Raw genomic sequence first — 14,111 nt, forward strand, 5'->3', positions numbered from 1 at the left:
ATTTTGACATATTGTGGAAGATCTGAACTTTTTTTTCAAAGCAATCGTACTGCTTTAACTACATAGAGACAAAATATAAAGCGCGTAAGCGCCGCGTCGCTGTCTAACGCATAAGCATTGGTACGGAACCGATAGGAATGTTAACAAAATGTATACTTATTGTTAAAATCTCTATAAAATGTCTGATAATTTGATGTGCATATGTCTAATGATCATTTTTGACCGCCAAATGGCTCATTTTTTTACTTTTTCCTCTATATCTCCGAAACCGCTGGACCTACCTTCATGAAAGTTGTATCGATTCTTCATCTTGTCAATACAAATAAAATGTTTTTTGAATTATTAAAATCGGACGCTCCGTTCTCTTAAAAACTGAGTTACCGTTTTCGGAACTTTTTGCCCCGTATCTTCGGAACGGCTCGACCTGCCTTTGCCAAAAACTAATCATCACGTCTCCTTATCAATACGGATCGAATGTTTTTTGAATTATTCAAATCGGTTGATCCGTGTTCCCGAAATCGTCGACGAAAATTTGTATCCGCACATACATACACACACATACATACATACACACACACACACACACACACACACACACACATACATCCATTTTTTCTAAGGTATGCCAAAATGTTCAGAAACCTCTGAAACGTAAAGATATATAAAAATTTTCATTTTCGATTTTTTTGCGATTACTATAACTTGCCCTACGGGAAGTTAACAAGTGGTGTGTATGGCGTGCCTTAAGGCAAATTGCTGGAACTTCCTTTAAATTTACTAAAGTTTACAGCATTTAGAAACTACGCCAGATGTTGTACTTTCAAATTCTATTTCATAGTAAAGATTTTTATTTTTTCCATTATTAAAAGAATTTAACTACATTCTGCAGCTTTGAAATGCAAGCCCATTCTACAATCCTTATTCAATTGGAGCCGAATCAAGAAACTTGTAAAATATATCGCTTTCAAACTGCGGACGTTACCCCGGACAGTGTAATTGGATCGGTTCGGACATCGCGGTCTATGATCTCAGACCAATGCTCGAAATCTCATTCCAAGAACATACTTTTTGTCATACAATCGCTGTAATAAATCCAGAACAATTGTTGTCGAAAATTAATTTTCTTATACACTGGTACGATTCTCTTAAATGTTGACTGCGCAAAATACTAGTTGGAGATGTAATTAATTTTCTAAAGTATAATCTTTGAAAAAATACTTTTCGAATGTGGAACTATTCGTAATAAATTGTTATTTTTAAATTCCCGTACGGTAAGTTATAGTAATCGCAAAAAGTCGCAAATAAACATTTTCATATATCTTCACGTTCTAAAGGTTTTTGAACATTTTGGCGTACCTTCGAAAAAATAGATGTATGTGTGGTTGGATGTTTGTAGGGAGATGTGCTAATTAGTTATTGGCAAAAGTGGGTTTAGCCGTTTCAAAGATACTGGCCAAAAATGGTATTTCAGTTTTTGAGAAACCGGAGCGTCCGATTTGAATAATTACAAACACATTTTACTTGTATTGACGAAATGTACAAATAGTGAATTTTAGTCCAGCGTTTCTGGGAATACAAACGAAAGTAAGAAACAATGCCATTTGTCGGTAAAAAATGATCATTAGACATATGCATATCATATTATCAGATATCATAATAAAAAGTACAAATTTTGTGTACATTTATATGGGTTCCGTGCCAATGTTTACACATCAGACTGCAAAGCGGCGCTTATGCGCTTCGATATTTTGACTCTAAAAGAGATATGCAGCGCGATTGCTTTAAAAAAAATTATCAAAATTTACAAAAAAGTTCATAATATATAAAACACCAAAGCCATGAGGTTTTTTATGTAAATTGAAAAAATTGTTGATAGTGCTTCTATATCACGTAGAAAAATATTTTTTCGTAGTATCAGTCACACTAAAAAACAAATTTAAAAATTCTCATCAAATTCTACAAATGCATAATATCGTTAACATATGCAGCACAAAGTTCTAAAATTAACTTTGATTTGACTGGGTCTTTTATTACAAATATAAATACCTGTGCAACTAGATAACCCGACAGACGTTGTCCTGTTCCCATGTCTACAATTTTTTAATATAATATACAAATATTTACCGTTTACCGAAAAATAATAATTATTGTTTACTCTTTACGCCAAAATGCATATACAATTATAATATGAGCGATGTTAAATGTCGAACTGCTTTAAATAAAATGATATAACATAACCATAATCATAACATAACACTGGTACTTCATGTTGGATTAAATTAATTTAATTTTTTATTATTTATCCAAAATTTCATCTTAAACTTCTCCTAATCGATATCGTGAGGGCCGAGTTATATGTATTGATCATTACTTTTCCATTTGTTGTTATAAAGTGAAATTTTTACGAATTTTAAAAATATTGTGGAAAGATTAGTAAAAGATGCAAATAACTTATATATTGAAAACAAAACTACATATATTGAACATTTAATATCCGAATCTTGTGTTGGCGCCCCCTAAGACGTGCGCTCGTAATTTTCGCTTGCATCGCATTAAAGGTAGAACCGGCCATGATTAATACTTAATTTCATTTTTTAAGTAAATTAATTTGTCATATCCTGTTCATATGTGTATCATTCAATCTGCCATACATATACTGTATTTTATATTATTTTAATTTCTGGCACATCTCTGCTGCTTTTTGGCAATAATAATGTAGACATTTCATTTTTCTTATTCATAATCATAAATTTATTATACATATTCTAATATTGTCCATGTTCTTATGAAATTGAAATTTTCGGCAGATGATAGTTTTCATTTGTTTTCAATGCAAACAATGACATGTCGTTTTTTTGCATTATTTCATTTATTTCTACAATATTGCACATACATCGCAGTACATTATAATCACATAGATCCTAGAAAATTTCCTTAACAAACTTCAGAAAGATTTGTCAAAATCCGAATAATCGTTTAGGAAGAGTATAAAGTGAGTTCTTGTAATTTAAAATCAACTTTATATAATAGCAATAAAACTCAAATTGATTCAACGTTTTAGTTAGAAAACGTATAAGATATATATATATATATATATATATATATATATATATATATATATACACACCACTGCTTTCAATAATTTTGTAGTTCTGTATATAAATTTTCAGGAAGTTACATTCCCAACCGTCAACGAAGTTATATAGTTGAATAATAAGAGAACGCATAGGAACTAATTGAGTACGATAATGTAAGCAATAATGCAAAACTCTAGTTAATATACCGTCTGCAGAAATTTTAATTAGATGATAATAATCCTAACAAAACGTAATTTTATCGGCTAATTAAACACCGACGTTCTCGAACCCTTTAGCAAGACCGACACTTTACCGTAATACTCCGATGCGATATGGAACCGAAAGCGCGCCGGTTGGATATAGCTTATTTATTGAATTTAATTATGTACAATTACTATATAATTGCATTTATGCTACGGTCGTTATAAACAGCAGTTTACAGTAGCTATCTGAGTTTGCATTCCACGAAGGTCTGAATTAACCTTAACCTCCTACAATGGGTCTCTCAGACGTTAAGGATTTTTTGTATTGCACTAAACTTTTTTCTGTTATTTTTAACAGCAATCAGAACCATATCAGAACTTACGAGTCCTATAAGCTGTTGTGCTAATTTGACTTAATACTAGTCGATTCTACAGATGATAACCCAAACAGTTATTTTTCTGCGATAAATTATCATTACAATTTTTGTAATAGAGCGAATATTTATTAATGCAGCAATGTCGTACCAGGGCTATTTTCACCCAGAAACACGTTGCTATTTATATTTTCAAGTAAAAACCGCTATTCCCGATAATTAGAATTTGTTAATACATATGTCAATATTAAATTCATACAATAAATTTTCTGTACAGATGTATGAATGGAAACTCTTCCTGCACAATTATTCAAATTTTGATAAATCTTTTTGTTGTTTGTTAAAGGAAATTTTTAGGATTCTTTTATAGGATTTTATGCCATAAATGTCATTTTACTTGAAATTTGAATTTAGGTTAAACAATGAGCCTACACATTATTAGAATATAATATGTTCATAATTATTAATAAGAAAAATGTAATGTCTACATAATTACTGCCTAAAAGCAGCTGAGATATGCAAAAAATTTAAATAGAAGATACAGTATATGTTTAGTAGATTAAATTATATAATTTTGCTTAACAAATTATTTTTTTAACTTATGCATGTCATAGTTTGCTTTACTCTACTGAATTATTACAGAACACAAAAAAATTACTCATTCAAGAATTATTTATAAGTTTTATTTTGTCAAAAATTCATATGTTTGACATTGGATATGGAATATTTAGTCAGTTGATCGAAGATTGAATAGTGCACATATGAACAGGATTTGACAAATTAAATCACCTTAAGTATGGACTTAAGTAATAATGTATAATACGTTATTAGTAAAAAATGTAATTAAGATATTACAACTACAAAATACCAGCTAAAATATGGTACAAAATTGTAAAAATTTTAGGCAACATTATTAAAGCAATTATTTTGGGTGGAAAAATCCAAGGTGATATATTTTACCGCGGATATTATAACAATACAATTCTTTCTGAATTTGTTATACTGTTAAACGTATATTTTATGTTAAGACCATAAATGAATCACAAATGCAGGACCGATTTTGAATTTAATTTGTCCACCGTGTGCATTAATATCCAACTTAGGTTATAATAGGTAATAGTAGAAATCACATTTCATTTTCGAAATATTTGAATTTAAGAAATTTTGGCAGTTATGAATTAAAAAAAAAAATAGAACACTGAAATGGCAGTTATCAATATTTCTGGAAATTACAGGATACATCGATTTGTGATTTGGATTAGATTCAGCATGTTAATTTGTATATAACAATATGATTAAAATATTATAAATCACAATGTAAACGCCAAATATTACATTTAAAAATCAGAAAAAAATAACAGTTAAAAAAATTATTTTTGGCGAATTCAAAAAGGAACAAAATCATTCTAATATATCCTAATTAGGGTTTATACAAAAACCGACATTTCAGAAAACCGGTTTTCGAAGATTAATTTCACTAAAAACCCGGTTTTAATTGGTTTTCGAATTTAATATAGAAAATAAATTTTTGCTCGAATATTCTGTAATTTATCAGCAAATTTAGTGTAATTTAGAGCAGAATTTGACGGAATTTATTTATTGTTCGATTTTATAAATAGTAAACAAAACTATTTTAATTTTAATTAGTAGAACTAAAAAATAATAGTTTATCTTCATTAAATAACTTTGAAAATAATTGTTCGTTATTCATGCATCATTTTCACATATAAGAATGAAAATATTGTTATGATAGTGAAAGGAAAGTTTTCGAATAAATAAAAACATTTCTTAATAAAAAAAATTCATTAAATTAAAAAATAAAAGTAAAAAAATATTAGATGCATGTTGATACATACTTGTTAATATCAATTTTAGTTTTAAAAACAATTAAGCTGAACTCGGGTATTGTCTGTTCCGAAAAATTTTAATTAATTAATTTTAAACAATCTAATTGTTTTTTGTTTAATGAAATATGATTTCAAAAAACTGAGAACGTCTATCGAACTGCTACTTATTGTTTGATGTGTCCTTTGTTTACTCATAAAATTTCCTGAAATAGAAAATACTCTCATACTAGCGACCAAATTATGCTTAATTATTGAAGCCTGATATAATAATCCTTTAATTTAATTTTTTTGTTCTTTAATTTATGGCTTCTAGGGTTTAAAACTCTTTTTTTTAAGTTTGAGTAGTGGAAGTTACTTCTTCAAGAAGAAGTCACACTAATTTAAATTAATATATACACTGGTATAAAAATCTAAATTAATATATAAAAAACATTTCTGGGAACTATTGCAGACTTATAAGATTTGTATAGAATGCTATTGACCCGATATGATTTCAAGAATCAAAACGCTTTCATCTATCTTTTATATTTGGCTATATTTGTCATTTTTCATTTATACAGGGAAAACCGACTTTTTTCACTAAAAAAACGGTTTTCAAATTCCATAATCTTGTCAAAAAACCGGTTTTTGAAAACCGACAAACCTTAATCCTAACTTAGGATGCAATATTATAAATCACATATTATACATATTCGAAACATAAAATTTTTGTATATTTCAGTAAATTTTCTGCAATAATAAGCGTGAAAATTTGGTTATTAAATAAATAGAATTGTAATTCTCTGATGAAATTACTAAATTCAAATGTAGCTGAATGTACATTGTATAGCTTGCTATGAATAATAAATCACAAAAAAAAAATTAGAAACAGCAAATACGATTAATAGATTTAAGTGCAAAGTGTTCCAAATACTGAAACGCAATCCCTTTGACTGAAACACTTAAAAATATTACAAAAACGCTCTACAATCATTCTACAAACGCTCATTTACCGCTCTACAATCATTTATTTATATGATAATTCACAAAAAGCAAAATTCGCAATTGCGAAACAAAAGCACGGTGCAATTAAAAATTCATTTTGTTGCATTATGCTTATCACTGTGCGAGAGCTTTTTCGAAGTTAGTGATTATATCCGCGGGCTAACGGCTTGATTTTATTTACATACATATTACATTTACATAGATTTTACATAGTCCGGGATTGCTCCACGCCGAGGGTGCGTTCCGGTAAAAAAAAGGCCCGGATATTTATCGATGAACGAGGCGCAGCGGAGAGCCTCTTTCGGGTGTCGTGTCAAACGCAAAGAGTTAAGTGCCCATGGACGAATCCGGAAAAAGAAACAGAATAGAATCAAATTCTAGATATATCTTCGGTAATAGATGCACATAAATAAAGGATCCGAAGGAAAACGTAAAGGAAAGACAAAGTACAAAGGCTATCGGATATTGAAGTGAAAGTTCTAGTATGGTCAGGTATTTTAATACCGCGATGTCTTTGTTCTGTATTTTTTTTTTAATTTATAACATAACAAAAGTAACTAGTGGGGTGTATGGCATCGTGCTTTAAGGCAAATTGCTGGAACTTCCCGCACCGTATCGAAATGTTCGAGGAATATTGGATATTTTCAGATAGATTATTATAAATACTGTAACGTTGTCTAATATTTATAAGACTTATATAAACTGAATTGCAAAGTTGAAATTAATTGCTTAATGTATACTAGAACTTAAGGCAGAATTAAAAATAAAATCTGAATTATTTTCGATATACAAAAAAATTTTTTTTTGAAAAAAAAATTTTAAAACATTTTTTTTTTTTCAAAATCAATTATTTAAAACAAGCAAAAAGTTTTTTGAATCATTTAAATCGGACGCTTAGTTCTCTCAAAAAATGCCAATTTTTGCACATTTAAAAACTAATAACCACTTCCCCCAATCATTACTAATTGAATGTTTTTAGATCATTCAAATCGGATTCTCCGTTCTCTCAAAAATTCGATTTCTATTATCTGCACTCTTTGCTCTTTATCTCCGTAACTGCTGGACCTGCCTTTGTGAGAAACTAATCAACACGTCTCCCTATCAATAGGAATCGAATGTTTCTTGAACCATTCAAATCGGTTGATCCGTGCGCCCGAAAACGACAACGGAAAAATGCGGACACACAAAACCCACAATCAATTTTTTCTGAGGTATGCCAAAATGTTCAGAAACCTTCAAAACGTCGAGAAATGCAAAATTTTCAATTTCGATTTTTGGACAATTACAATAACATGCGGGAAGTTAAATGTAATTCAAACGTATATTCAGCTATACTTTTAAACATATTTTAATTAATTTTGTGGGAACAATTTATTTTATGAGGAAAAAAACTAGACGCAAATGTTATCTTGTCCGATTAATAACCGGCATAGTCAATAAAAAATCAGTATTATTTTATTGAGTGATTTATAAGTATACTGAGTTCCTGTGTAGGATTATAATGTGAAACTATTGCAAATTATTAAATTTTGTACAAATTTTGTAAATATGTTAGATATTTCCGAAGACTCGCCCAGCAGATTCATAAAGTATTAAGAAAATTCATTTTTTGAAATAAAACTTGTAGCGCATGGCATTGTGCCCGAAGGCAAATTGCTTTAACTTATGTTTAAATTACATCGCGTAATTTAAAATTTTTAAAAATTAAACAATTTTTGGAAAAAAATAACAAAGTTTTTGGTCTCATTCGATTCAGAATGGCTTAAAACGTCGAGAAAACATAAAATTAGCGAATCGGATTTTTTTATGAAAACATAAACTTCTCCTTCGGGAAGTTAATTATGCCTGATCAAAAATCGTACCCAGTCTCTCTCCAACTTTTATCCGGTGTACAAACTTGCGATCCGGCAGCAAACTTATTTTTACATGCAGTATTACCATGTTCAATATATATCACATTCCAATCATAAAGTACAAACGTAGAGAACATTCAAACACATAAATTGTCTAAAAGTTATTTATGCAAAATAGTTAAACCAATAACAGAGTTGCCTATGACATAACTCAGTGGAAAAACGTCAAAAACTTTGCTTTGGCGTAGTATAAATACAACTGAATGAATAATTAATAAATTTATCAATAAATAACGAACAGCTCTCAAATTGGTATCATATTAATCCGCGGTGAAAGCGCGCTTATGACGGCAGCCGGGATGGATTTCCATACATGTTCTCGAGTATTGCGCTAATCGTTATTTTAATTGTGAATGCAATTAAAAGTAGCAATTATCGAATTCAGTGCAGCCAAGCGCACTCACTGGTAATATTACCGATGAAACCGCCCGATAGGATTAACGAGAAAATATCATATTTTAGCCAAAGCCGGCGAAAACATATTAACATACTAATATAACATAACGCGAATAACCAAAGCAAATCGATTCGGGCCACTGGTTTGTTTAATTTTAATCCAATTCAATTTCAATTATATGCTTTTTGTATTTAAACGAATTAGACAATATAACGACAAATGACAAACTCACATTCGAAAGCACTGAAAGGAGTCACGGGAATAAAACTGTGAATTTAAAAATTAGTATATAAACTGACAACCTGACACATGATATTAAATTAAACTGGTGGTGATAGTAAATCTTGTTTCAAAAAGTTATGTTAAAGTTAAGTATATAGTATAATTTTGCAAATTTTCGAGGCAATTAAACATGATTTAAAAATTATTATTACTAAATGAAATAACTTAATATATGCTAAAATTATCAATGCATTATACCTTAGTATGCTTATAAAAACCTTTATAATATAATAATATTAACTAGTGGCATCGTGCCTTAAAGCAATTTGCTGGAACTTCCCGTACCGTAATGGAACATTGGAGAAATATTAAATGCTTTCAAATAGATTATTAAAAATACTGCAACATTTATTATTTGTATTTTATAAACAATATATAAGAGCTTATAAATCGGACGGAGACGTTTATACTCTTTTATTACGACTATTATATACGAATTTTATATTAAGTTTATTATAAATACTGTAACTTTCATTACTCGTATTTTATAGACAAAATATAAAAGCATATAAATTGAATGACAATATTCATATAAGTTAACATGAGAAGTAAAAAGAAAAAAACAAAATAATCAAGCGGAGTTGAAAAGAAAATTCTTATCTCATATATTTCTGAAAATTATATTTAAACGGAAATTATTTATTTTAAGTATATTAGACAACTTTAGAATTTTAGGTAGAATTGAAATTAAAATCGAAATTAAAATTAAAATTAAAATTTTTGACATTAAAAAAAGATTTTTTGGAAATGAAATCATTTTTATTAAATTTTGAAATTTAAAAAAAAATTGCCTTTCACAATACATAATCCTTTCTATCCCTATCAATAGAAATCGAATGTTTTTACCCTGAATGTAATCCTTGATTTGACCTTTACTTCATGTTTTTTCAAAACGACTAAAACCGATTTCAAAAATTAGCAGAAATGTGCTGTTTTTTTGTTTTGTACACTTAAATATCATACATTTTCAGAATGTTGAATAAAAACTGTTAAATTTATTTAATTTAGACAATAACAGGTATTATATGCTTGTTCTAGAGAATTATAAATTTTCAATGACAGAGAAATCTTAATTTCAGAAATAAAACAGTTGTTTTATTTAAATATCGGAATCTAAATTTTCAACTTCACGTAGGGTAAGTTATAGTAATAGCAAAAAATCAAAAATGAAAATTTTTATATCTCTTTACACTTTACACACTCAACATTTTGGCATACCTTAGAAAAAATGAATGTAGTATATATATATGTGTGTGTATGTGTTTAGACAATTTTTCGTCGACGATTTCGGGCGTACGGATTATTCGATTTGAATGATTCAAAAAAACATTCGATTCGTATTGATAAGATGACAAGCTTATAAGTTTTTGGCAAAGGCAGGTCTAGCCGTATCGAAAATACAGGACAAAAAAGCCAAAAATGGTAATTATAAAATAAAAATGGAATAAAAACATATTATTTTTATTGACAAAAATGAAGTATCGTTTAAATTTTTGCGAACGTCTAGTGGTTTCAGAGATCGAGCCAAAAAAGTAACAAAATATTGCCGTTTGGCGGCCAAAAATAATCTTTAGACAAATGCACGTCAAATTATCAGATATTTTACAAAGATTTTAAAAATAAGTATGAATTTTGTTTACTTTTCTATAGGTTTCATACTAATCCATATGCACATTTCTTCTCTAAAATAGCCATACAGCACGATTGCTTTGAACAAATATTCAACATTTTCAGAAAATTTCAAAGTATTTAAAAAAAATTGCAAAATATAAAAAAGGATTTTTTTAAAAAAGTCGATTTTATAAAAAAAATTCAAAATTTACAAAAATCTCATTCAAAGGTTTCAATAAATTTTAATTTTTTTTTTAAATTTTAATTTTCGGTACGGGAAGTTCCAGCCATTTGCCTTAAGGCACGATACCATGCACCACTAGTTATTGCTCAAGTCGATTTGTGCAACGTGAAGTTCATGCAACTTTCCGCCACTAAGAACTTGTTAATTATTAATAGGCACCTAAATTAGTGATAGAATAAACGAATATCTGCTATTTGGATTTCGAATATTTGTGACGTGTGCAGATAAAACAGTAAAAAATGGAAGTGATCAGAAAGTTTCGTGCACTTCGGGACATGAAGGATTCATGTTCAAGCGTTTGAACGCCTCGCGCGTGATTCCAAATGAGTCGCTTAAATACTTTGTTAGATGTGCATCGAGTGCATCGAGTGCACATAGTGCGGCACTTTGGATGTAAACTACCCATTTTAATGTGTCGTCGGTTGACGAACGAGATGCACGCGTTGGAACGCATAAGACCACACATTAAGCGACTCGTTAGAGACGGTCTTAAAGGTTTTGCAAGGAGGACACGTTGCAACAAATAGTACCAGATATACGCTGTTCTAGAATTTCCTAATTAATTGCATATCCAGATTTATACCCGTATTTTTATACGTACTATAAAATATAGGAAAACTTTATAATTTGAACTCGTGACCAAAAAAACTACACCGTACACACGATAATTGAAGGGAAATTTGATATCCACTATATATTTGAACACTCTTGTGGGTATGAAATAAATCGATCTTGGTGAAACCGGTATTAGTAGTAAGATTTATCATTGAAAATTTTGCATTTATTCAACTACATTTTGAAATCTTCCTAAAGTTATGTTTTTATTTTTATGAAATATATTCGCGCTTACTCATTTCAGCATGTTTTTGATTAAGTAAATTAAAAGTCGTTAAGAATTTTTTCAATTCGTTTGACAGTTTGCCCAAAATGATTTGGCACACTTAATTTTTCAAATTTAGTTGTTTTAATGACGTACTAGACACTTTGATAATGATTTTTATCTTGTTTCAATTTTAAATTATAATAGTATGCTGCAAGCACAAAAACAAATGTGCTATCAAAATTTTAGGTATAAAAATCTTTTAATTTTTTTTTAAATTTACAGTTAAAATATCGAGAAACAAAGTAAAGGTAAGCAAAATTCATTATTAGAATATTGTATTTTTACATAATGTATTTTAAAATTTAATGTTCAATTTTAATTTTAAAATATTTTTTCGAGTTTTAAAATTTGTGCCTAATCCAAATGTCATTCATCTGCTGCAAAGTTTTTTTTTTCGAAAAATAAAATTTCCGATTTTAATTTAACGGCAAAATATTTAATGGCGCACTATCATCTAATTTGATATGACTTTCAAACGTTTTAATTTAGTTAAAATATTCAGTGAATTTATTTCTCTTCATTACAACTTGATATGGATATGTTTTTATTCACATGTTTTTAATTTATCCGATATATACGAAATATTTATTAATTCAATCAATATGAATTTTCTAATGTAATTTTACTATTACATTATTTTATTATCAAACATCAATTATATTAATGAAATATCAATTAAAAGTAATTTAAAACTAGTGGTGCATGGCATCGTCCTTAAGGCAAATTGCTGAAATTCCCGTACTAAAAACTGAAGTTTTTAAAGAAACTTTTTTTTTCAAAACTTTGAGAAAACTAAATTTTTGTGAATTTTCAAAATTTTGAAAGAAATGACTTTTTAGAAAATTCGATTTTTTATGTTTTTGAATCATATTTCCACATACATACGCACACGCACACACACCCACACACATATATCAATTATTGCTAAGGTATGCCAAAATGTTCAAACCCCTTTGGAACGTAAAGATATATAAAAGTTTATTATCGACTTTTTGCGATTACTATAAGTTACCCTACAAGAAGTTAATAAAGTTTCGTATTATTTCAATTTTCATATTAAGTTATGATAATGGGATATAACAGAATTTGAAATAGTATTCCCATACGCTACTATAGTTCTCTTAACATTATTTTAGCAGTTCAGGCACAATGGTATCGAGACGCACAAGAAAGGAGGTGAAATCACAGTCGAGAAGTTCTACTACCCTGTCGGAAGTATTGTTTATTGAGGCAAAAAAAGTAAGTAAAAAATAAAATTAATATATACAAATAAATAGGGTGTATCAATACAAGTAAAATATATCCATTAAAACGAATAAATTAATAAAGTATGGTAGATATTAACTAAGACTAAGTAATTTAGAATATTATCAACGAATATTATAGTCATAAATAAATCTAGATTTCATTTACTACTCACTTAGGTTCCCACTTGAAATTATTGATAGCAATATGTTTTTAGGTGAAAATAGCCCTTACCTAGAAGCATTAATAAGTAATAAGTATGTAATGTTAGAAATTAATCATAAAAATAGGACAATGGTTTGGGTTGTCATCTACAAACGATGTTAAAAGTCAAAATTTATTACAACAGCTCATAGTACCCATAAGTTCTGATTTTAGTTCAAATAACACACATATATATATATATATATATATATATATATATATTATTTATATTATTTTTGCAGAAACGGGCTGCACGGAATAAGGGAATCCACAAGAAATATCGTCTATCGCCCGCATTAGCCAAATTAATAGGCAGTGACGAACCCGAAACACGTTACAATGTGGTCAAGTTGATCTGGATCCAGATCAAGGAGAGGAGACTTCAAGATCCTGAAGATCCTACCTACATCGATTGTGACGAGGAGTTCGAAAACGTAACCGGGATGGTGCGCCTGAAAGGATTTACGATAATCAAGCACCTCAACTCGCACTTTTTATCATAAATCTATAGCGACCGGCCAACCGACATCGCGCCTTAACTTCACAACATTATCCTTGGCTCATAATGTTGGCGCTAGGACAAAAGTGCAAGCTTTAGTATTCGAAACTTTCTGCTGCCAAAGCTCCAACATCGTAAATTACGTTACTTCTCCTTAATAATATGTACAGTATTAATATACAATTGGTTTCCTCAAACAGTTGATCTGAAATCAACTAATGCACTATATAATCGTATATGAAATAATGAATAAATGCATCACGGTGCAAAGAGGAAAAGCAGGTCCTCTTCGGAAACTTCAGAGTTTGCTTGATGCTTTTTATAAGTGCGTTATTGATAGTTTTTCAT

The 14,111-nt window shown here is 29.1% G+C and overlaps 1 protein-coding gene across 1 annotated transcript in view; it reads left to right on the plus strand.

Moving 5' to 3' along the window:
• LOC113375336 overlaps positions 1-13,767 on the plus strand; it is a 77,318-nt gene extending 63,551 nt beyond the window's left edge. Inside the window, exons 7-8 of the mRNA XM_026615271.1 lie at positions 12,952-13,054; positions 13,507-13,767. Of these exons, the coding sequence (XP_026471056.1) occupies positions 12,952-13,054; positions 13,507-13,767 (364 nt within the window). The remainder of the gene's footprint in view (positions 1-12,951; positions 13,055-13,506) is intronic.
• Positions 13,768-14,111: the final 344 nt, after the last annotated feature.

Source organism: Ctenocephalides felis, unplaced genomic scaffold, assembly GCF_003426905.1.
Source record: "Ctenocephalides felis isolate EL2017-DRISC unplaced genomic scaffold, ASM342690v1 CF-g0.4_SCAFFOLD_01886, whole genome shotgun sequence".
Classification (NCBI taxonomy): Eukaryota; Metazoa; Arthropoda; class Insecta; order Siphonaptera; family Pulicidae; genus Ctenocephalides; species Ctenocephalides felis.